The sequence below is a fragment of the Motacilla alba genome, chromosome 2 (assembly GCF_015832195.1).
Source record: "Motacilla alba alba isolate MOTALB_02 chromosome 2, Motacilla_alba_V1.0_pri, whole genome shotgun sequence".
Classification (NCBI taxonomy): Eukaryota; Metazoa; Chordata; class Aves; order Passeriformes; family Motacillidae; genus Motacilla; species Motacilla alba.
This window is the reverse complement of record NC_052017.1, coordinates 142,811,885-142,837,578: the sequence shown is the minus strand read 5'-3', so window position 1 is coordinate 142,837,578 and position 25,694 is coordinate 142,811,885. Positions and strand designations below refer to the sequence as shown.

The 25,694-nt window shown below is 41.1% G+C and overlaps 1 protein-coding gene across 2 annotated transcripts in view; it reads left to right on the top strand.

Annotated features, from left to right (window-relative positions):
- The window catches only part of ADCY8 (adenylate cyclase 8), a 116,889-nt gene extending 113,496 nt beyond the window's left edge, over positions 1-3,393 (top strand). Inside the window, exons 17-18 of one of the 2 annotated variants that reach the window (XM_038127809.1) lie at positions 1,209-1,323; positions 2,820-3,393. In XM_038127809.1, the coding sequence (XP_037983737.1) occupies positions 1,209-1,323; positions 2,820-3,307 (603 nt within the window). In that variant the 3' untranslated portion in view covers positions 3,308-3,393. The remainder of the gene's footprint in view (positions 1-1,208; positions 1,324-2,819) is intronic. The other variant, XM_038127810.1, reaches the window with a different exon arrangement.
- The last annotated feature ends 22,301 nt before the right edge of the window (positions 3,394-25,694 follow it).

Sequence of the window (25,694 nt, the reverse complement as noted above, 5' to 3'; positions counted from 1 at the left end):
TAGATATGCATGGGATTCTTGGTTGTCAAAATGCTTCTGTGTAGACATGAGCAAAGAAGGATAGAACACCAGGGAGATAGTTGGTTATAGCTACACAGCTCCTAATCACTTCCTTTAACTCTTGATGGGCGTAAAAATTCAAAGGGAGAAAAGCTTCATTGCCTTTCCAAGACTGATTAACTCATCTCTTTTCTTGAACTATAATAGCTTAATGGAATTTTAATGGATGTTTTAAATATACTTGTCATACGTACATGTCTGCCACCTTGTCAGCACCTAAGAGGTGCAGGCTGCTGAGGGAGGTTGGCATGCTGAGAACAGAGCCAGTTAAGGATAAGGACCAAGCATGGTGTGAACAGAGCAGGGTGATGCCAAGGAGAGGTTCATGTTCAGTATTAAACACACAGGATGATGAAAATTGCAAAGGGCTGGACTGCATCACCCAGGGAGAGATTTACAATCCTTTGTACTATGAACTGGAAATTTGAAGAAGGAATTTCCTTGCTTCAGAACAGATGAGAAGACATCATACAATCATTGGGCCAAACCCAGAGTCATCTGTTCTGTTGATGTTCTGGGAAGACTAAAACCTACTGCTGGTCCCCATCTGTATACTGACTGCTTTGTAGGAATGGAAGGGAAGGAGCGGGGAGTGACTTGCCTGCCCTAAGGCAATTAATGAGCTACAGAAGAGCCTTTTTTCCCTCCCTTAACCAACCCCAAATTACCTGGCTTGCCCTGTTGTTCCTGTCACCATTACATCTCTGAGAGTACTTGAATTGATGCTTTTCCTGGATGGCAGTGTCAGCAAAGAAGGATTATGCATCTCTCGCTTCTTTCACTCTACATCGTGTTTATGTGGGTCATCCCTTTTTCTCACTAGATTTTGATCCTTGAGTCTGAGCAATCTCAGTCCTCTCTATACTTTCTTTCTCAGCCTTAGACATGTTTCACATGCCTTGTTAATTCTCATCATTGCCTGTCAGATTCTTGACAGAAAGTTACTTTCTCTGGCCCTTTAAGCTGTTCTCTATCCAGTTATAGAAGTATAACATGATGGGAAGCATTACCATTAACAGCCATTCTCTCTTCCATCTAGAATGTTGAGGCTAGATTCCAAATGCAAACCCTTGGTACTTGTAGGGATGGGTAGCAGCTGGGCAAACGAAAAACTTTACTAACATATTGGTGTATAACTTTTTCCTCAGCAATGTGAAGACAAATGGGGACATTTGTGTGCTCTGGCTGACTTCTCCATAGCTCTGAATGAAAGCATACAGGAGATCAACAAGCATTCCTTCAACAACTTTGAACTCCGGATTGGTAAGCATGGTTCAAACACCAGAGTTAAAATGAGCTTTTGTCTGCAAGGTTGTGACTCCACTGAGTGCACTCCAGTAACATTGCAAGGACATGCACAATTTAGAAGAGCCCAAATACTGTATCCTCTGTTTTCAAATTGACTTCATCCCAGCCAAAGTCAGAAATATGAAATACTCCATTTGCAGAATATAGGCCCTGGTTTGGGAATTGCAGGAGTTCAAAATTTCAGTGAATTGTGAACGAGGAACATAATTAATTTACTGTCTTTAGTAAGTCTGGTACTAAGAACCCATAGATATAACGCAGAAAGTGAACAGGACAACCTAGATCCAGCCCCAAGACTGATACTCGCAGAGTCTCTAATTAATTTCCCTGCATAATATTCTTCTTCAGTAAAAAAAGTAGTTTCTCCCAAACCCTGGGAGTAGTACTTCTGTTTTGCACAAAAGCTGAATTCCATCTCTGCCCTGACCAGTGGCAGCAGCTCTGAATTGCTGTGATGGGTAAGCTATTGTTCTATTATGTACCATGGGATGGTACATAAAAAAAAGGCCTGAATATAGGGCACATGGCAGGAGTAAATTTGATGACTTCTTATGCTGACCTGATCACTGGCCAAAACAAAAAACAAAAAAAACAAATCACCTGGAAGGGGCATGTCTTTTATAGATAACCCTGCCATAGAAAAACTGAGGTATATTCATCAACCACAGCATAGAGAGTCACAGCATCACTATCTTATCTGCACTTCCTAACAGTTTTTAATGCAAAACTCATAGTTCCCAAGATTTCTCAAGGAACAAGCATCCACATTCAGTGAGTGTGGATCACGTGTAAAGATTTCATACAGCCTGAATGCAAGAGTATTTGAAATTATCTCTATTACCATTTTAAAAAAATCTTCAAAAAGTGTAAGAAAGTAAAATCCTTTTCCAAAAGATATCTTGCACTCTACTAAACAATTCTTAAATCACTATTCTAGGAAAAAAAAAAACAACAAAACCAACAAATATTGTTTGTCTTTTTATGCAACAATCTTACAAAATGAAGTCTTTCAATATCTTCACAGAATGTTTTAATATTTTCACTTCACAGAACATAAGAATGCAATTTCTTGACTGTATAGCACTAACAAGGTCGCCCTCAACAAGCGTAGTTCCAGAAATCTTTCCTATTGTCTAAGTTTTCAGGAGCTTTGGCAACAATTAACAGAATACAGATGACACAAAAGTATTGTGCTTCCACTGACAAGGATGTTCCATAAAATAAACCTGTTGATACAACTTTTCAAGTTTTCTAGCTTTTCCAGATTTTTTTTTTAATTTCTTTAAATATGCCCCTTTTTCTTAAGCCTGGAGATAAGTGTATCTGAACAAGACTTTACCTGGTTCTTAAATTCTTAAATGCAAATATGAGTTTTAGTCATTCTTGTATACAGTTTATCTTCTCTTTTTTTTTTTTTTTTACTTTTTTTAATTTTATTTTTTTTTAAATAGGGATTAGCCATGGCTCTGTCGTAGCAGGAGTTATCGGTGCTAAGAAACCCCAGTACGATATCTGGGGCAAAACAGTGAATTTGGCAAGTCGAATGGACAGCACAGGTGTAAGTGACAGAATACAAGTGCCTGAAGAAACGTATCTGATCCTGAAGGACCGGGGATTTGCCTTCGACTACCGTGGAGAAATTTATGTCAAAGGTATCAGTGAACAGGAAGGAAAAATCAAAACATATTTTCTTCTAGGAAGAGTTCAACCAAATCCTCTGATCTTACAACCAAGAAAACTGACTGGACAGTATTCATTAGCAGCTGTTGTATTAGGACTTGTACAGTCACTTAACAGGCAAAAACAGAAACAAATTCTTAATGAGAACAATAACTCTGGAATCATAAAAGGACATTACAACCGGAGGACTTTGCTCACTCCTGGTGGGTCTGAGGCAGCAGCCCAAGCAGAGGGGGCTGACAAAACTGAATTGCCATAATCAGCATTGTTTGTGGGGTTGTTTTTGTATTTCTTTTATATATAAAAATAAATATACAAATAAAAAGGGTTTAATTTTTTTTAGAAGGACTGTGATTTTTTTTTTTTTACTGGTGTGATATTTTGATGAGATTCAAATCTTTTAACAAATGATGCCAGTGTCTCCTCCCAGCCAGCTGTGGTTAACCTCTGAAAATCCATACACAGTAGGTGTAGCCCACCACTCAGCTGTATCATCTACCTTCAGAAAGGGGCAAAAAATAAACCCTTGACTGGAGGGATTTAGAACATGAATTGTGCAGGGAGTTAATGATGGCAAAAGGATGGCTGTCTACATTTTTAAATGAAAGCAAAACAAAAGTGAGTAGGCCCTTCTCACCTTAACTTGCCTTCAAGTAGATTTATACAATCTAAGGTCGTTGCCTCGTCCCCATAACTACAGGAAAAATATTGACAATACAGCCAAAGGATTTCAAGGTGCGTCATCCTGCCAGATATGAGGGTCTGTAAGACAGAAGGGATGAATCTTGTCCTAAACTCAGTGATTCCATTGATTTCACTCTTAAAATGGACTAAGGCATCCTCCTCACAGTTGGGTGACTGCACTGTAGATAAACTGTGTTGGTGTCCACCTGACCTCTTGCACCCAAGGCTCTCTTGTGGGCACTATGACACCGCCGTCAGTTCTGTTTGGAGGGCTCAAACACACTGTGGTGTTTTGACTGGCATACAGACAAACAAACAGAGTTACACCTTGAGTGACATGTCTGGTCATGCTGCTGAATTGTATGGACAAGAAACTAATCAGATTCTCTGGTATTGTTTTCAGAGCTTAGCTCTTAACCCTGTCACTAGTCTGAGTTATCACCAAAACAAGGGTTTTCGGAGGCTGTAAAATGAGTGCATGATGAAGTACAGTAGGAGACAAAACTCACTGCTAAGCTCCCACTCAGCTGCCCCAAGATGAGGGGAAGCCAAGACTGAAAATACCCTATTATTTGTGGGCCAGCACACAGTCCTACAAGATGCTACAAGGGCACACCTCAGTGCTACAAGCCCTGCAGCAAAAGAAAGTTAACTTTTTGGGGACTGGCTAATCAATTTCACCTTGAAAAGGGCAAATATGTAGCCCAGGTTTATGCACCCGTGCCATGGTTCACACCAGGCTGTAAAGTGCATGAAACCTCTCATCAAGTCTGTTCTCAAAGGAGCTGGGTTTGCTTCAGTAAATATTATCTTTAAAGTAAATCTCAGATGGAAGACCAGAACCTGTAATCACACAGCAATCCCCAGATGAACCACACTCAAACAGTACAGGGCAACATACAGATTCCTTGCAAATACAGATTTGCTTTGTGCAGGCTGCTGTTACCTGGCCCTTAATAAAAACTGGGCATTCTAAGGAAAACTGCTGCTGGATTAGCCTCATTTTTAGAAGATGGCAAATTTGGCTAGACTATCCTGATTAATACATTTTAGAAGACACTACTGTTTACTAACAAAAAAGAACAAAAGCATGAAAGTGTTTAATTGTAACAAGATAAAAACCAATGTGTTTCATTATAAAGTGACCTAATAAATGGGTTTTAGGGCAATGTTTTATCAGTAAAGTGCCATATTCTGAAATAGAAAATAAGAAAAACAAGTAAATTCCACAGAAAGTTGTATCACTGAATAATGGATCTGAAGAGAGAAAGCAATGAGTGGTCTGAAATGTTATACCCAGTGATGATTCTACCAGTAACTGAGCTCTCATTCCAAATGTATTACTCCTTTTAGTCCCCACAAATATCACTTTTATGCCATGCATGGGATGTCAAACCCTTCAGCTCACCTAAGCAAGTGCTGATACTGTAGGACATGAAGACATGGAATTGATGACATCAGAAGCATTTAAATTAATTTCATATTTACAGTAGTATTTCAGGCAAAAAGAAGCTTTGGAATGTTTTAAACAATTCATTAACAGCTGTCCTCTCCTTAACAGCTTTTTTTTTATGTGCTGGATGGGTTCACTTCTCCTGGTCCTCTAAATATTTAATTCTTGCTAATAGCCCAGCTGAACCGATTTTTAATTCTCACCAGCTCTGTAATGACAATTCACAGTGAGTGGAAGGTGCTAACTGGATAACAGGGTTGAAGACTGGAGTTATGAGGGCAACTTCACTGTTCCTTAGCACAGGCCCAAATTTCCTGCTTCTTACCAAAGACATAGATGCCTTTCTCTGTAATCCCTCTCAAAATCCCCATTAGCATAACTGTGTTCCAGAGAAAAATCGGTGGCTAGTGAAGCCTGAGTCCATGTTGACCAGATAAAAACTTTGCTAAATCAGCTCATTACTGTTAAATCAGCTCATTGCCATGAGCAATTATTTAGTGAGGAATTTCTCTTGTTACTGTAGCAGTAACATGAGACTATTTTTCTACACTTGCTGGCTATTTGTCACCCCAGCAATTGCACTTTTTGTTCCTTTTCAAATGTGGTGACCTTATAGGTTCAGCAATGTTATTTCTCATTGCAGCATCTGTTTTCTCTGGAGCACAGCTATTATTTATGTTCTCAGTTTGCTTGTTGTACTCCACAACTTTATGGTACTGTTAGTGTATTCAGCTTTCCCTCATCTTCAGGGTTTCTTGTTCATAAAGGATAGAATTGCTCATACAAGCAGCTATAAACCAAACACCTAGTAATTATCCTTTGAAACAGGGATGCCTGGGTTAATAAAAGCAAATTGCCTTGATATCATAACACTTCAGCCAAAGAGGCTAGCAAATATTGAGGGCTTTCATAGATTTTCCCTATTAGGAGAAGAAAGCCTTGGCAAAATTTGACTAAACTCTTTGATGTCACCTTATTTCCTTTCTACAAATGGGGTCTACACAGAAAAAAACAGTAGCAGGCTGCTTCCTCAGAAATTTGTGCCTCAGTTACTCTCACAAGCTCCATGTCAGGAGCTCTTAAATGATTTCTAAATAAACAGGCTGAAAACCACAGCTTTCTTCTCTGAAAAGCAACATACAGTCAAGTGCATCAAGGGCAGCTTATGCTTTGAAGTACTCAATCATTAAAGTAGATGGAATATTGACAATGTGGACAACAGTTCTGTACCAAAATCATTACTTTGTAGTGCTCCAAGTATATTTTTGTAACCATCAGGCCTATATTCTAGAAAAAAAGTTATACCTGTAGCCAGAGTGTTTGTTTGAAGGGCAGTGAAGGAGTTTATGTATTAATTAATTTATGCCATTGACCAATTTTTATAATGTATATTTAGAAATTCACAGTTAGGTACCAACACCAGTCAAGGTATCTACTCTTGGCTCACATTAAGATTCAAGCCACTGAGTTTAACTCTACTGAGAACAATGTGATAGGTGTGGTATCATCTAGAACGGTGTGCTAACAAAAAAAGCAATTCAAAAGATAGCTTTTAAACATAGGGGGAAAAATCACTCACTGTCCTCAGCTTTAATCCATTCTTGATTATTTCACAGTTGTTTTCACATTTGGCAAAGCACAGCAATAAAAAAAAAAAAAATCTCATCTAATCCTTTTCTCATTAGCAGAACTTCAGTTGCCTTTCCTGAGTGCACTGGGAGTCAAGGAGTTTATACAAACACCCAGCACAGCAAAGTGCCTGATAGCCAAATTTCCTGGGGCTGCCCACTGTGGAGCAGCAAGGCAGGGAGCAGAGCCTGGCTCCCCAGCTGACTTGAAAAACAGGCAGAAAAATAATCAGAGGAGGGGGAAATAACCACATTAACCATTATCAGTGGTACACGGTGAGTGTTATAATTACACAGTCAACTTATTAACCTCCCCATCAATCTTCTTCTGTGCAGTGACACAATTCAGGGTTTGTGGTTCCCCCAGCTCTGTGCTTTACTGGAGGAGGGAAAAAAAATGACAGCAGAGCAGCTGGCAGATGGGAGGGAAGGGGTAAAAACTCAATATGCATATCTCCAGGCACTTGAGACTTGCAGCAGTTTTTAAGGAATGCTCTCATTAGCTCTTCCAGAAGAACAAAAAATTTTGGTTGTTTACATAACTTCAGTAGAAAAGGCCCTGTTTTTTTCTAAAAATTTTATTATTTTCTGTCTATTTACCCCTGAGCTGTTCTATATGTGATAGCTGTCAGAGTTACTGAGCCAACCAGAGACTGATTCATTCAGCTCTTCCATGCGAAAACAACAGCTATATGCAGGGCTGGCTAATCTGTAAAATGCCATCTCATGCTACTTGTCCTGACCCAGATCTCCCCCAACTCAAGGTGTTCTGTTTTTCTGGTTGTGAAATATTTCCAGATCACAGAATCACAGAATATTATGTTAATATTTATATACTGAACACCTCTCTTTCACAGTTCATGTACCTTTTGAGGGTCCTGAAATCAGTGCCTCCTTCAGCTTTGCAATATTAACTGAAAACAAAAAAGAACCACTGTTGCCACGTGGAGACAAAGAAGAAGCAATCTCAGCTGGTTTGCTGATAATCTAAGGTTCTAAAACAAATAGGTGTGAAATGACTTTTGCTTGCAAAACCCACTCCCAGCAGCAGTAACATGGGGTACTCCAAGGGATACTATTACAGCTACAGGATATTAAGTACAATTTTAATTAACTCATCAGTTACTTAAAATAAGAACAAAACCCAACAGCCTCCTCTCATTCATCATTCAACACAGAGACTATTTTGACAGGCTCTCAGTTTTGTAATTTTCTATAAATCACCAAGTAATCTGCTTCAGATGAGTGATTGCACCTTTTGGATGTGCCCAGATCGATGCTCTAAAGCTCCATCCAGGAGTCAGGAGTTACAGCCCTGTCTTGGAGTCAGCTGACTCTGTATGAATAAGACCAAGTCTCAGCAATTCATTCCCTGTGTCCCTGTTCCTAGGAAAGGCAAGACCAGAAGCTTGAACAAGCTGGGAGCTGTTCTTTAACACTTTTCCCATCTGAATGATGCTGGGAAGAAGATCCTAGCAGGATCTATACCACAAGGTGAATAAACACTCTGCCTTTACAGCTCATTCTTCATTAACAGCCTAATAATCTGCAAATTGTTATGCTTGGCTGCTTGGCAGTCCCAGACCTGTTCACAGGATAATGAGGACACAGGGAATACATCCCACATGCCACAGCTGACACTGCAGTGTGCAGTCACCTGCTGCCCCGTGGGACTCCCCTTTTCCCAGCAATTAACTTGGCAGGACCCATTACCTCTCAGAAACCACCATAAGGATATTAGCAGGCAAGTTTTCATGGAACAATCTCCAGCAACATCCTTTTCTATTGCTGGTTTTGTTTGGGGTTTTTTATTGCTTCCTGCAGAACAAAGAGAAATCCAAGTACTTGTCATTTCCATTTTATTTATCCATTCCAAATTTATTCAGAAACAAAAAACTCACCAATACTTAAGACTTAATTTAAGTAACAACATTTCCTCCTCTTACTCTCTCAGACGAGGTAGGTCACGTGCCCACTGCAGTTTGTGGATCTCCACCATAGTTCCCTCCCAGAGCTATGCTGTCCTCACCTCTATGAACTGAAAGTTTCCTATACAGCATGTTTGCAAGGTGATCTCAGGCACCAATTCACCCCATATTTCATCCATTTCAGAGCTAGAGGACTAGAGCCATGAACCTGAGAATTATATATAAAAAAAAGAAAAAAAAAAAAGGAAGAAAAAGAATCTCCATGAAAAAAGTTCCAAGCTATTTCGAGCTTTATGGATAAAAGTCAATATTTTATTTTCAGCTTTAAGGTCACAGGGAGCACAGAGAACACCAGTATCACCCATTGCCCCTAGAACACAGTTTCACAGGTTTTATTTTCACATTTGATGCTGCCTTCACATCTAGTCTGTATTCCTATGCAGAGCAAACTGACATTGACCAGCCTCAGCTAGGTGCAGCAACCCAAGCCTTTGGATCCTCTCTTTGGAGCATCTCCCATCAAACATCCAAAAAATAAAACTTTGATAGTAACTTCTCCTTTCAGGCATTTTGCCATGCCCTACTATGGATTCTTTAATCGAGTCCAAAAAACATCCTTATAGCTCCAAATTATTATGCATCTCTTTTTTTAAACCTACACTGGAATATATCTAGTGGATGTCAGAAAGTATTGCATCTTAGCATCAATACATTAGGAAGAAGTTGGTTTTGCTCCATGTTCCAAAGGATAAGAAATTACCAGTAAAACAATAGCAAAAAACTTTCTTAATCTGTCTTTGAAGCAGAGACTGGTATCCAACCAGACTTTCTCCTTTAAGGTAGAATCCACTACATCTAAACCACAGCCATCACCGCCTTTGCTCAAGGCTGTAGCTTCAAATTTGGGCACCTGTCTTCTGCATAAGTCCATTTCAGATGTCAGACACTTTCAGCCCTGGCTCACAGTTCTGTAACAGTCTTTGCTACTCCAAGAGGCCAACAGGAGCAGGGCAGTGACCATTCCCCCTGTACTCAGAATGGGTGAGCCTGCACTTCCAACCCAGTGTCCGGCCCTGGGTCACTCATAAAAATAAATACTTTGAGGTCTTGGACAGTGTCCAGAGAAGGACAATGGAGCAGGTCAAAAGTCTGGAGCACAAGTGTGATGAGGAGCAGCTGAAGGAGCTGGGGGTGTTCAGCCTGGAGAAAATGAGGTTCAGACCTTATCACTCTCTACAACTCCCTGACAGGAGGCTGTAGCCAGGTGGGGGTCAGCCTCTTCTCCCAGGTAACAAGAGACAGGACAAGAGGAAATGGCCTCAACTTGCTCCAGGAGAGGTAAAGATTAGATATTGGGAAAAAAAATTGTTCTCCTAAAGCACAGTCAGGCATTAGAACAAGCTGTCCAGGGAAGTGGTGGAATGACCTTTCCTGGGGGTATTTAAAAGAGGTGTAGGCGTGGAATTTAGGATATTATTTAATGTGGAGTTAGCAGTGGTGGGTAAATGGTTGGACTTGTTGATCTTAGAGGTCTTTTCCAACCTAAATGACCCTATGATCTTGAGATGCCAAAGACTGTCAAAAATGTGTTCATAAAAATTCTGTTGTAGGTCAGTGATAAAACTAAGTCATGTAGCTTATGTAAATGAAGGCTTCACTGGAGTTAATTTATTTAATTACAATGTATGAATGCATTCACGGGCCAAAAATAATAGTTTCTGGAGAGCTCTTTAATCTAGTGAAGAAAGCAGAACAAAAATTATGATAGGATGCTACACAAGATCAAATTGGATCTAAAGCACATACATCTGACAGCAAATATGCCTAACCTCTAGAACAGGACACAATGAAAAACAATGGATCTGTTATCTCCTGAAGAGTTCAAAACAAGATTATGGAGACCTTTGTGGAAATTATGCTTTATTCAAATACAAGTGCCTGAGTCCACTGATGGGAAACAATGTGTTTTATACAATCTGTGAAGTTCCAACAGACAGGCTGGATATTTCAAGCTTTCTGTTTTCTATATCCATGAATTTGGCATTATCTCTTCATCACTGAAATGAACAACCAAAAGAAAAAGAGGCAAAATCTTCAGTCCTGAGAATGTTTCACAGGTCTTGCTGGTACTGAAGATGAAGAACTGACTGAAGATGAGGAAGGAAAACCTTTTCAGTTTCAAGCATTGATTCAGAGGCTGGGAAAAACATAATTTGTTCTATGTCTCCTTTTGTGAATGCACTGGAGGCATTGCAAACCAATGGCTCAGCTCACTGGCAGATACTCCACCAAGCTTTTTATCTTTCCAATCACTTATATAACTGCTTCATTGATTTTACCAAAAAACTCTGTAGTCAAGCATCAAGAAAGGAACTCAATTACTCCCACAATTACATTCCACCATTCCCATCCCCTTACTGCTCCCTCTGCCATGTTTCCTTCCTTACCCCAGAGCTCAGAGCAATCACTCACTCCCCATTGCAGTTGTTCTAAGCAAGGCTGTAAGAGCCACTGGGGAAGAGCATTCATTTCTTAACAAGAGTTTCTTCACACAGGGTTCAGTAAGATGTCAGGAAGTGTTTATGGTGTTGTGTGACCTTGTTCAACTGAGGGTGTTCCTACTTTCCCTTATAATGAGAAACGTGGCCTTGACTTCAATAAATGAAGGGTTTTCTAGTTTATTAGAATGATGTGTGCCTGTCATTTTTGTATAAACATATGTTTATTACATATGGAAGATACTCAGCCTGACAAGGCTTCTGTACCTTTTCATTCTACATCTCAGAGAAGCCTCTTGGGAACAGATAACACAGGATGCAGTAAAAGAAGAATGAAAGGAAAAGCTACCTCTGAACTTGTCTTGAGGGAAGAAAAAGAGGCACATTAAGTGCTCCTAAAATACCTCACAAATAACCCAATTACCTACTTACAACCTGCAATGCATGATGTATTTCTCAAACTTCTCACAAAGGCTGACAAGAAGAATTTTTCACTTCCACTACACAAAATGCAGTCACCTAATTCTGACACCAAGATGAGAATAACTCCCAATATTTCACTTGGATTAGCAGCTCCCACCGAGCAACAGAGGTGAGAGATTTGTACTGGAAGGTCACAATGGCAAGGCAGAAAAGTCTCTGCTGCTCTGAATTATGAGTAGTGTTTCACCTCAGAGCACAGTCCAGTCACACTGTTCTCTTGTGGGGACCTCAGGAGAAGGGGACACAGGTTCCAGTGACTTTGAACAGTGCTTTGAGCCTACACAGCTATTTCACACCAGGGAGAGTGTCAGGGCAGGGCAGACTTCTTAAAGACTTAACATCCTGCTCAGGGGCATGAAATGAGAATTTCACAAGGTTCAATTTTAGGAAGACATTTTCAATTGCATCTGTGTGGAAGGAGAACAGTTTAGTGCCATCATGTTCCTTAGATGCTGTTAAAAATAGTACTTTTTAAAATTATGTAGGCAAACAATTGCATCTGGGATGTCACCAACCATGATTCCTTTCTATTGGTTGTCTTTATGTAGTTTACCCCATAGCTTCTGACGTTCAGTCTTTTCCTAATATATGTTACAACATTTTAAATAGTGTTTTTGAGGCAGAGAAGCAGGTTCTTCAAGACAACAGGAAAGCACTTTGCTGGATGCCTGTCATAGGTGTCCTGAAATCATTATGACTCATGGGAAATACCAGCAAGCACAACTCAGGGGTTTGTCAGTCGTGGTTGTGCTGCGTCCAGGTAAATGTTCAGAAATATAATGACCTTACTTTCTAAAAAGCTTGAAGTTTAGGCTGCAGCATGGTAGAGTAAATTGTGTCCATTGTGCCCTTCTATGGTCGCTTTTGAACTATGTAAAAAGCTCTTCCTTCAGAAATATCTTTATTTACAACTTTTCCTTCCTCCTCTGTCTTGGATAAGTGAAGAAATTCAAGGTGTGATGGCTCGCAGAGGAACCATGAGCCTCCTTTTTTTTTCCTAGATTAATTTACCTAGAAAACATAAGATTGTATTTCTGCTGCAAAAGCTCACTTTTTATTCCTTTTGCAGAAACACTTAAAACATGAAACAAGTATAAATGACACAGCAATTCCTTTTTTCCCCTGCAGGCAGGATGAAATTATTGGCCAGAGAGATGGAAAAGATGAAGTAGACACAGCTGACCGAGTTACTAATTTTGATTTCCATAGCAGCAAGTAACCAGGCTCAGGATAAATCCAGACAAAAGGTGCTGTTGTATGTACCCTTTTCACAATGCCACCACAAGGAAAGGCAGGGATCATGTATTCATGGATTCAGGATTGCCTGTGGGCACAATCCTTCTGCATGTAACGCCCCTGTTTTCGTTGTCTTACACTGAAAACAACTAGGACTGGATAATCTAAACAAATTAGTTTTATGACTCAACCAAAACTTAGCATTAATTTCTGACCTCACTTGACTTTAATCTATCACCTGGATCCTGTCAGTCTACCAAGTCATGAAATTTCTCTCCCAACCTGGGGACAGCTAATCCTTTCCTCAGGAGTACATATATTGCATATTTTCAAGCATTCATGGAAGCTTATCTCCTACCAGCTGTGTCTGAAGACTCCTTAATCACTTCAGGTCTCCATTCTCCTGATGCAAATCTCAGACACAGACATATGAAATGGGGGAATGGGTGAGCCCAAAGTTTTATTGGAGCACCAACCAGCTCAGCCAAGACTTTTCTATCCAAGACAAACAGCATAAAGTGGCACTGGTGCCTCAGACACCCCTGTGAATTCTCCTTCTAATCTGACTTTTGCTGTTGATTTTCCCTCATAGTCATCATCCTGCCAGTATTGCCAGGCCACTCCAGGGACAAATCTTCGCATTCTTCATGTTGAATCTTGTACTCTGCTGGACTGTAGCCCCTGAGCTGTGGTTGGCAAAGCCCATTAGGGACTGTGAGCTCTATCTCCAGAGCAGATCACAACAGATACTCTCCTGATATGTTATATATACATAATGTTATGCTATGCTTTAGCACTTGGCTGCATCATATCAAGTTTGGTGCTGCACACTTTTATGAAATTATTTTAGCATATGAATCTTCCCACACTTGGCGTTACCTGAACCCTTGTTAGAGTTAGGTGACAATTCTTCTTTCTGGATTTTTTTTTTTGAAAATAGCTTGTATCATGAGGAGCAGCTGAGGTCACTTGGATTGTTCAGCCTGGAAGAGGAGACTGAGAGGAGACCTCATTGCAGTTACAGCTTCCTCATTAGGGGAAAAGGAGGAGCAGACACTGATCTCTTATCTCTGGTGACCAGTGACAGGACCCAAGGGAATGACCTAAACTGTGCCAGGGGAGGCTTAGGTTGGATATTAGGAAAGGTTCTTCACCCAGAGGGTGTTTGGAACAGGCTTCCCAAGGAAGTGGTCACAGCACCAAGTCTGACAGAGCTCAAAAAGGGTTTGGACAAAGCCTCAGGCACATGAGGTGACTCCTGGGGTGTCCTGTCCTGATCCTGATGGGTCCCCTACAATTCAGCATATTCTATACTTCTATGATGAAAATGATGGAAGTTATAAAGAGTCACATGTACAGAAAGAGGATGCAAAACTGCATGCAGAACATACCCATGGGCAAACACAGGCTCAGTCCTGCTTATCTGAAACAAGCTGTGGTGAAATAAACGTGCTCTTATATCTCACTTCATTTATAAGGTAATAAACACCCAAATCTGTAAAATGTTGTGGGTGGTGGAGAAAAAAAGAAACAAAAAAAGCTCCTTTTGTAGGTAGGGTGATTGAAAAAATCAGAGGAATTCAGTAGGGTTGTCTTAAAAAATGGCTCTGGAAAACAATCACATCTGCTGACTGTTGCAGTCTAATTCATCTGCAAATCTGTCATGCTGCAAGCAGAGGAAAACCACAAGCATTAGAAATCATTCCAGTATTTTCTGAGGGATCTATTTACTGTGTAATCATTGTTTAGGTAGCTATGAACAACTTTCTCTCTTTCTTGCTTTGCTGTGACATCCTTAAATAGTACTCAGTCTTTTACCAGCACAGAATGTTAATGTGCAGAAAGATCTGCTGTTTTCATTCCTCTACAGTGCATCATTTTAAAAGGAGCTCATGTGGGCCTCTAATAAACAGCTATCAGATGCTCTGCTCATGCTCAATACCCTCTGCTTTGAACAAGGAATGCAGATATGTCCAAAAATATAATGCTACTGTATTTAGAGCAGAGCAAAAAATTTGGAATGCGAATTAAAGTGCATGGAAATCATCTGACCTCCCTCAAAGATCACATCAGTTTCCCAGAAGGACACATAACATCTGAGGTATTGAGGACAGCTGTATACCCAAACTAACCTTGACGTTTGGCAATGAGGTTGGATGAGATGATGTTTAAGGGTCCCTCCCAACCCAAACCAGTCTGTGACTCAATGTTGTGAATTGGAAAGCAATTGAAATGAGAAACAGGGTGGCAGGAAACTGGCGAACTTTTCTAACCTGATTTCTTCTGGCAATCCCCAGTATTTCCTGTGTTTCCCCTCAGACCAGAACAAAGATTTTTTTTTACTAACTGTAATGTACAGCAGCCAGATGTGCTGGGAATACCTAAATGGAATTAACACTGAGGATAACACCCAGGACATCTCCCTGATGGATGTTCATAAGCCCTGGGCTTTATAGCATTGAAGGTATCCAGTGTGTCACTGTCACACAGATGTCAATCTCACATACATGGTAACACCACCACATTCCAGCTGCACAGACAAATCATTGCTTCCCACAATGCTTAAAACAGCTTTAACAATATATTGCAACCCATGAAGTTCTGGGACTTTTGTTATCTCTGATCAGAAGAGCACAGCCTGAGACCCAACCCTGAAAATCCTGAGGACTCTGCCCTGTGTCTTATATTCTCCAAAACATTTCCTCACCTGAGCAAAATACAAGGAAATGGCTCATTCATGCTACACTTACTTTTATACTGCACCAGATGCTCCTCAATTTGTAATCCTCTCTAGGCAAACTTGGAACCCACTCCACACTGTGTAAAAGGAATTAGTTATCTCTTCAGTGCTCCTGGAAATGTTATCAAATGCTGGTCCAGTGCAATTATGCTGTGGATGAGGGGAAGAATTCAGCAGTGCTTTTGCACTGATCCAGACTCATGTGGGGTGTTGACACCTCAGAAGGCATTGCTGATGGAGGGGAATCTTCCCTGGTTCTCTTCAACTCCATCACTGCACAGAGATCCAGCACAGTAGGACTACACAAGGCTCCCTGTGTGGCCTCAGGTTTCATTAATCACTTATTAGCTGCTTCTGTAAGTGTGTCTATAGTGCCATCCTTGAGAAGTTTGCTACCAAAGAGACAAATGGGTTGAATATGGAAGGAAGTGAAGAGCTCTAAGCAGCAAAGGGATTTGTCTGATGTTTCTTGGCTTGTTTGTATTAGAGTCAAAATTGCATCTCAGGTTGTTGATCCTAACACAGATCTAAAGAATAGGGTTGTTCCACTTCAGATAACATACAAGGTTTTTCAGGCTGCTGTTTTGAACTGACCATACACATCTATCAAACTTTTTTTCTTACCATAAACAAACCCTTACAGAAGAGTTCCTGCCTGAGGAGTTTAATCCTCTTAGAGGCTCAAAGGGACTCATGGATTTTTGTCTGTTTTCTGTCAGTGTTAGAGGATTTGATTGATTCTTTCATTATTCTTCCAACTCAGAATAATGGAGAGTGGCATTTTACTTGGAGAGATGTGCATTGGCTTAAAAAAACACTCCCAGTTCATCCATCTGCTAGAACTCTGGAGAGCTGAATGGTACTTACAATTTTAGATGCTCAGTCTAACACAAAAAAAGATTTCATTTTCCCTTGCTATAAAGTGGTTCACTGTCTTCATAGTTGTATCCCACGTGGGTTTCACTTTTGGTCTTTACCAGGGCTGGGCCAGAGCCTTTCCTGCACTGGAATAGATCTAGGGTTGATTCTTCCAAAACAGAGGCATGGACCATGCCCCTCACCATAAAAAGCCACAACCAAAGCATGACCCAAAGACCACAGAGACACGTGCCCTGGTGTCAGGCAGATGTGCTGGGGAAGCCTGCACAGCTGCAGGCAGGTCCCACACAAGACCCAGCCTGCTGCTCCAGAGATCTGCACAAAGTGGGATGAACTGCAGTGCAAGCTGAGCTGTCAGCCTGAGAGCAGCAGCAGACAAGGTACAGTGTTCAGTTATCACTTTTAGCTTGAATCTGAAGATGATATCTCCACCAGGAAAAAAGGAATAGGTCAGTTTGCAGTAAAAAATAAAAGATGGGGACAGAGGCACACAGAGGTAACAAACTTTTTTAAGAGCAGTGGTCCAGGCAGCCAGGTTTGTCTCAGTTAATTCAGCAGCTCTGTACAGTCACATCCACCTCAAATGGCAGTGGGGATGGTCCCTTTCTTCATCTGAGCAGCCGGTTGGAGCATCTTGGTGCTTCCCTTGGGGCAGATGCTCAGGGTTTGTTTTCAGGCAGACAGGCACATGGATGACCAGGTCTTGCAGCCAGCCCCAGTAGCCCTGGGACATTGTTTCAAAAGGGGTGGTTTCTCTGCGTCCTCAGCCTCAGGTAAACTGTCACAGTTTTGGCCGCACTTGTGGCTTGCTGCAATTCACTTCTTATTCTACTGCTTTCACTGGAAGACACCAACATGGAGGGAAATCCTGCTTGGAATGAACAAACCTGTTGCTTGTCCCTGTCCCTCTCACTTGTGCTCCAGTATCACCCAGAGCACACTCTCTGTTAGGGACAATATGGCAGCAGTGGTAGGGGAAAACACCACTAGCCTGAGGCTACAAAACAACTGAGATTTGGGTCCAAATCCAAGCTCTAATACACCCCTTGGAAAGATGCCTTCACTTTCCTATGCTAATTTTTGTTGGTTTTTCTTTTTTCCCCTCTACTTTCTGTTTGTCATTCATTTAGAAGCTGAAACATTTAAAATGGGCAAAATTCTCCTGTATATTTTATAGGTAATTAACATGCTGGTGCCCTGGTTGCCTGCGAGGACTCCAGAACACATGAATGAAAATGCAGCTTACTGCACAGAGGCACTTTGATTAAACCTCTATTTGCATTCAGCACAGCCACTGTGCCTCACAGACACTCCCCCAGCAAATCGAACCAGCTATAACACCCTGATTCCTGCTTGAATAGCTCTGGGTAAAGCTGCCAAACATCACCCCCAAACCTCCACTCCACCCACCCCCACATACCCAATCAGAATTCCTTTATTACTTAGGTTGGATTTTGGGATAAAATATCCCAGAGTGAGACAGTTTTGTTGCCACCAGGTTATCCTTCAAGTGTGGCTCTTTCCATTCGTGTCAGAGCTTCCACAGGCAAAGTGTTTAGAAAGGGAAGGAGGGATCTGAGATAAAGCACTTAAATTCTGAGTTAATAGAGCAATTAACACTAGAGATGAGGATGCTGAAGCCCAGGAGACCTTGCTCAGCTGCTGTGCTATTATCACATGATCGGGGAGCATATTTGAAGGTAATAGCAAATAACTTCATTAAGCTATCAATAGATTGAGAAGCTTGGAGAGCTTTTGAAAAAAAAATTTAAATCTCTTTCTGTCACCAGGTGGCTTCCACAAGCTCTCCTAGCTCCCACACAATGGTATTTTCAGAATCTTGTTAAACACAGTGGGAAACTTAAATGCTTAAACGTCCTTGAATGTTTTTGTCTTGGCTTTTAGCAACCATTTTCCTTTGCTGCCCCCTTGAGGGAGAACAGCAGAAACACGCCCATTCAGAGCAAAAATGAAAGCTTTCATTCACCAAAATATATCCTGACCTAAATTCACCTAGACTGGAGATAGATCTCTGTGAAAGGAGCCTTCTTTATTTCATGCAGTTTCTGCACAGGAGGAGGTTTTCTGTCGGTGCTAGTCTCTGTATGGTAGAGCAGCTCAATGTCAAATATCTGTGTGGTAACACAGCATCAGCCAGGACAGGTGAAGCCAGCATGGAACAGGTTTTCCCTTAATGAACTGGGGCCAAATAGGCATAAATACATACATACAATATATATCTATATGTACTATATACACAGGTATTATGTAAATATACTTTTAAGCACAAGTACAGGCTGGATGGGGAATGGGTCAAGATGAGCACAGGACAGAAATTCACTTTGTGGACAAAAACTTATTGTGAATCAGCAATGGGCACTTGCAGCCCAGGAAGCCAAATGTGTCCTGGATTGCATCAAAATAAACATGGACAGTTGGTTGTGTGAGGCGATTCTGCCCCTCCACCCTACTCTGGTGAGACCCCACCTTGCGCACTGCATCCCACTCAAGGGTCCCCAGCACAGGAGGGACATGGACCTGTCCATGAGGACACCCATGAAATTGTTCAGAGGGCTGGGTCACCTCTCCTATGAGAGGAGTTGTTCAGCTTGGAGAAGAGAAGGCTCCAGGAAAAACTGATATCTCCTTCAAGTACCTACAGGGGTCTATAAGAAACCTTTTGACCACAGTTGTGAGGTTCTCAGTGTCGCTTGCACTTTGCACTCATCTCACGTTACAGATGATTTTCACTTCTGCAAGTACATTGTTATGCAAGAATTTCCAAGAAGAGATCTATTCTTCAGGGTAATACAGTTTTATCTCTAAAACGAAGCTGAAGATCGATGATTTTGAGGTTTATATGTTTGTGGAACTGCTTGAGATGATGAATGATGAAGATTATGCAAGCTCTTGTTTATTATCATGTAATTATGACAATAAAAAGTACACTTCTCCATGCAGAGAGTCTTTTTATACCAAATAGGGAAGAGAAGGAATACTCTAAAAACCCAAATAATCATTCATTTGATGATGTAAGGATTGCTCAAGCCCATAGGAATGACAAAACTCAATGGCAATTTAAGGATGTTCTGTGGCATCATGAACATAGAGTGTAACTTTACGGTGCTAAATCATAACAATTTACCCGAGTATTTTATAGCCCTGGCAGGCTCCTTTTCACAAAACCAGTTTATTAACATCTTTAATTTCTGACTAATTGTTCCACGTGATGTTTATTTATGAGTAGCTAAATGTTATTATCCAATACAGGGTGGCCCAGAGCAGATAATGTAATCATCTCTAGATGAGCTGCAGCCAAGGCTGCCTCCAGCTTGCTCCACTGTCAAAGAAAATATCCACAGAATGTGTGACATAAACCTGAGAGGCCTGAAGGTCTTTCTGCCATCCCAGTGCTGTAGAAGCCTGGGGGACTGCAGGGCTCTGTAGGTGCTGCATTGCAACTAAACGTGGTTTCTCACTAAGGCACTGAAAACAGCATCAGCTCAGACACTTTAAATATGTTCCCTTGAGATTATTTTTGCCTCTGTTTTCTTCTCCAGTTAAAAATTATCTCTTTTGGATGGCAAAGGCTGAATTTCATAATCAGTAGGCAAATATTCACATCTTTAAGAAGTGGCTGACATTTCCAAACTCTGGCAGTTTATACCACCACAAACTCTTCCCATGGGTTTTCAAAAAGATGCCCCAAGTCTCTCATTCCTTGGACATGCAAAAACCTTTGGAGTCACTGTTAACTGAAGTAGATGAGGGAACATGCCCCTGTAAATCCACCAAAAACCTCCTTCAGATGTCCCTTTGGGTGATGCTGGCATGAACAAGTGGGCCAAGTTTGTTGTTTGAGGGTGCTTAGGGAACTAAATGTCAGCGCTAAAAGAAATGGATTTGAGAGATTATGCCATTTCCCCTTCCTCCAAAAACTATTAATTCATTAAACCAGAGCATTCTTTGCAGTACTTCGCAGCTGCTTTTAAAGTAAGACCAAACATTAGATTTTATGTAAAATCCTGCTATTCTGAAACACAGCGAGTTCACCTAAGGGGATATTTTCAAAGATTTCCATTGGTTCTTTCCTATTTTCAGAGGAGCGGGTCTGTTGCACTGTGCTGAATCTCAATTTTTGGTGTATGTGACTTCCCAAATCCAGAACAACTACAAATGTTCAGTGTTAATGGTTCTGTGATCATTAGGAGAAATAAAGGAAATTCTTTGTGTAAATTTGGTGAATTACTTTAAAAGTGTTTGAAGGGGGAGACCACAATCCTAAAGAGGACATCTGGTAGTTGGAGTGGGAAAGTTCGTCAGCAAGCAATTAATTCATGATGTTGGAACAGTGCAGAACAGCTACATCCCCATTAATTTTTCAGGAAGCAATAGAACATATCTTGTCAAAAGTGGTAAGTGTTGTGAGCCAGAACCTCGGTTCAAGAGGGTGAATCACTGTAATGGAAGGGATTCATCTACTATGAGCTTGGCACTAAAATTTAAAGTGCTCTCACTGGGCTCTGCTAGAGATAATGAAGTAGGCATCACTGGGGATTTTTTTCTAGCAAAGTATCCAAAAATATTTTTCAGTGGAGATCAGCAACACAGCCACAATTCTACAGAGGAGATAACTAAAAAACTAAAAGGCAAATCAACTTTTTCAAGGTCACACAGCAAACAAATATTCTATTCTTTGAATTGGACGCTCTTATTCTGCCCACTCGACCAAACTGCATAATATTTGCATTCTCTCAGGCCAAAAATGCTCCATTTGTTCATGTAATGCCTGACATAACTGTGAGTGGCTTTCTATGGCTGATGAATGCTATCCAGTGTGCAAAATAGTCTGGCAATTCACTAATGCTCTCCACCAATGTGAACCCCAAGCCTTTTTTTATCTCCTCTGACCACCTAGCAACACACAGCTGGAGACAGCGCTACCTTATGATGGAAGCAAGCAAGCGTTATCATCAGTAATTTGCTACAGTAACTACTGTTTTGTTTAAATCACTGACACCTGTAAACTCATGCATTCACTGCCTGTCACATATCTCATTAACAAACAGTCCAAACACGAAGAACAAACATATGAATTGCTTTGAGGTGTGTTGAAGGTGTGAAATGGAAATCAAGACACTGCTTCAAGCAAATGCAAATTTCTGCAAATCACTGATTGGTGCAAATGGGTGTAGCTCTGTTGCATTGACTGATGCTACATTAATTACTACCTGCAGAAATTCTAGCTCTTAAGGTATAATTTTCCTTGTGTTCAATTTAAGGAACAGCTTAACCAGTCTTGTGCTCAGAGTACTGAAAGCAAACCAACACCTCCAGGTCCTAATTTTCTGCAATAATTTTTCTTATGTCCTCATACAGGATGTGGCAAAATGAGCAAACACAATGTCAAATCACAGTTTTCCACTCGCTGGACTCACAATAATATTTAACATCCAGAAAACACAACATAAATTATGAGAGAAGGAAATTATTTCAATTAGTATCTCACCTATAGATTTTCAGTAATGAACAACACATTCAGTTCAGCACCAATTTCTGATTCCTGAACTGTAGTGACAACCCTGTTTATTCACACCTTGTGAATCTGGCACATTATTTTTTCTGAGAGACCAGCCCCAACTTGGCTACAACCTCCTTTCAGAGAGTTGTAGAGAGTGATAACATCTCCCCTGTGCTCCTTTCTCTCCAGGCTGAGCACCCCCAGCTCCCTCAGCTGCTCCTCAGCCTTGTGCTCCAGACCCTTCACCAGCTCCATTTTCCTTCTCTGGACATGGTCCAGAACCTCAATATCTTTATTTTCATGAGAGACCCAAAACTGGACCCAGAATTCGAGGTGTGGCTTCACCAATGCCAAGTACAGTCCTGCTGGTCACTCTTTACTGATGGGATGGTGTTGGCCTTCTTGGCACCAGCTGCTGTTCAGGAAAGGTGCAGGGCCCCCCTCCCACCCTCTCTGCTGCTCACCCTGTTTGGGAGACCTGCACAGCAGTGAACTGTCATGTCAGAAATTCCACAGCTGAGCCACTTTCCCTCTGCTCTGGAAGTCAGCCCAGCCCTGTTTGCAGCACCTTTTTTAGCTTTATCAATTTGGCATCTAATATTTTTCTCTCATATCTATCTATATCAATATCTAATATAAATATATATATATATATAATTCCTCTATTTTCCTAACTGTATCAATATTGTATCTGCTGGGAATGTCCTGACGAAGGCAGGAATGATGCATCTGACTCCATGTTCTCAGAAAGCTAATTTATTAATTTATAATACTATATTGTATTAAAGAATACTATACTAAACTAAAGAATACAGAAAGTGTCTCCGTCTCTATCTGGGAGCCTTCTCAGCAAACCCCAGCTGGCCCCGGACCGGCACACAGCTGGGGGGCAACCCCCAAAGCAGACCGGCAGCGGGGGGACACTCTCTCGTGCCCGAGGGTGCTGGTGGCTGTTAGGCTATTTGCCTTTGCAGCAGAAGAGACACAGGGAGACAATGGTAGAAGATAAAAGGTCGACCCTCAGCAGGAGGCCAGTCCAAGGTTTATTCAGAGCCCCCAGGGGAACCCTTCCTGCCTCAGGGGGGGCCTCTAGCTCAGAGTGCCCGAAAGGAATGCAGAGGTCACATTTCAGGATGGGAGGAAACGGAAGGTATATACATTACTTGACCAATAAAGATCCCCCAGGCATGAGGCCATGGGGAATGGACATTTGAGATAACGTATAGGACAGTACTTGGGGGCCTGACCCCTGGCCTCTGACTAATCACCCGATGACTTTGTCCAAAAGTTCTGGATATAGGGGATGGGATGCTGAGTGACTGACAAGGAAACCAGGGCGGGGGGTTATGGAATGATCTCAGCAAAAGGAAATGCTTACATTAGGTAAAGGGAAGGGGTACATTCTGGGGTAAACCATTTGGGAACAATAAGGGAATATAAAACCATGTGATTACAAAGTATTACAAAATATAAATGCACACTACAACAAGAAAGAATACTTACTCCATGCTAAAAAGATAATAATGAAAACTCGTGACTCTTTCCAGAGTCTCGACACAGCTTGGCCCTAATTGGCCAATGAGTGAAAACAACTCACACCAGAATCCAATGAAACAATCACCTGTGGGTAAACAATCTCCAAACACATTCCACATGAGCAAAACAGAGAAGAAGCAAAAAACTAATGAGATAAGAACTGTTTTCCTTTTCTCTGAGGCTTCTCAGCTTCCCAGGAGAAAAATTCTGGGCAAAGAATTTTTTCAGAGGATGTGAACGCCACATCTCAATGTCTTAATTTTCTTTCTTTAAATTTTCATTGTGTTGACTGCATTGTCCTGTGTACAGTGATGCTCAGAATACATATACTGACACTGCTCAGCTAAATTACTTTGCTTTGCCCAGTTTGTTTATGGTGGCCAAAGGTTACAGTAGTAGCTGGTTGAAAAGTTGCAGAGTCCCAGAAAGCAGAACAGAAAGGAAGAAAGCATCTGGGCCATCCTCCTAATCTAAACCCTATCACCTCCATCCCTAACATTCCCACAGATATATTTCTGTTTCTACATTTTAGCCAGCACCATTAATTTTGAATATTATTCTACCTACTGCCTAAACAAAAATATCATTTTCACTGGATCATTTTATTTATTTTCCTCTAAACCAAACCTACTATTTTATCTGCTAGTATCTTTTGTGCTTTGATCGTTGTTACTGGTGTTCACATTTCCCTTTATTTCAAAGGTCTAAGAACCCCATTAACAATCAGCCTACTCACCCTTCTTAGACCACTAACATGGGTGTTAAAAAAGATTGATTCTAACTGTAACCATTAGCCATGACTTCAGAAAAGCTGCAACTTCAGTGGTTTTTAGCCCACTTGCCTGCAAAGACATTTTGCTTTAGTGTTTTGGGTAGGAATCCATTCACACACAATTCTCGATATCTCTTTTGAATCAAAAGCTGTTTTGGCTTTAAGGAAAGCTGCAGGGGACAAACCTTTGCAGTGTCATTTTGTCAAAAATCAGATTTTCAAAACATCTCCCATGCATTTCTGCACACAGTATTTTCTTCATTCTGGAACACCCCTGCCACTCTATTTGCAGTTTAAGGGACAACAATTTCCAGGGTCATTTTCCTTTCATCTTCTGAGCACCATTCTTTGGATTTTCAGAGGTATCAGTTGCTTTCCAAGTTAGAGTGTTATTCACCTAAATTAATGTATTTCTTTGCCATTTAGACTTTTTTCAGCTCAAGGGAAGTGAGAAAAAAATACAGCATTTTTGATAATACTTGATGAGGCAGCTGGATCCTGCAAATGAACATGGCTCTGAGAGACAGCATTCAGCAAAATAGCACAATGGCTCCTTTTCTGATGCTGAGAAGCTCTAGAAGACTCCTTAACCTTTTGGTGGTGATCTGTGCATCTCAGAAGTGTGGCACACCCGAGCACCTGAGCCTCTCAGCAGTCCCTCAAGATGCTGGCTGGCCTCGAGTGCCTCTGGGATATGATTCTCCAGAGGCCTTCACTGACTGTTGCATCGTGCCAGGACACCTCAGTGTCAGCCCATCATGAAAGAGTGAGTACAGATTCCAGGCTATTGCTTTCCAGCTATGGCTGCATCACCTGGGCCACAAGGCTGCACATTAACAGCTGCACAGACCTGGCAGATGCCTCTGCCTCAAGATCTGCTCCAACCTGGAGGATTTAAAAGCTCAGCTAAGAAGGCCTAGTCAGTTTTGGGAGATATTCTTCTATGCTTTTAATTGGCTTTATCCTTAAGAAAATTTAGGGTGTGAGAGATTTAGATTTTCAGATAGCAGAGAAACCAATTATTCACAGGAATAGGAGTCTGCAGAAATCTTTGCCCCGTTCTGTGAGAGGGAAAAAAATATCCAGACCTGTGGTTAGATGCTTGAAGAACACCAGCACAATTATACATCTACCACTCTTAGAACAGGAAATGATCTGTGTAATAGACCTGTAATTCAGCCACCTGTTTTAATTAGGAAAAATGTAATTAACATTGAAATCACTGTCTTGAGACATAGATTTACTGGAAGAAAGAACCACTGGTCAAATTAAAAAAGTAAGGACGTCC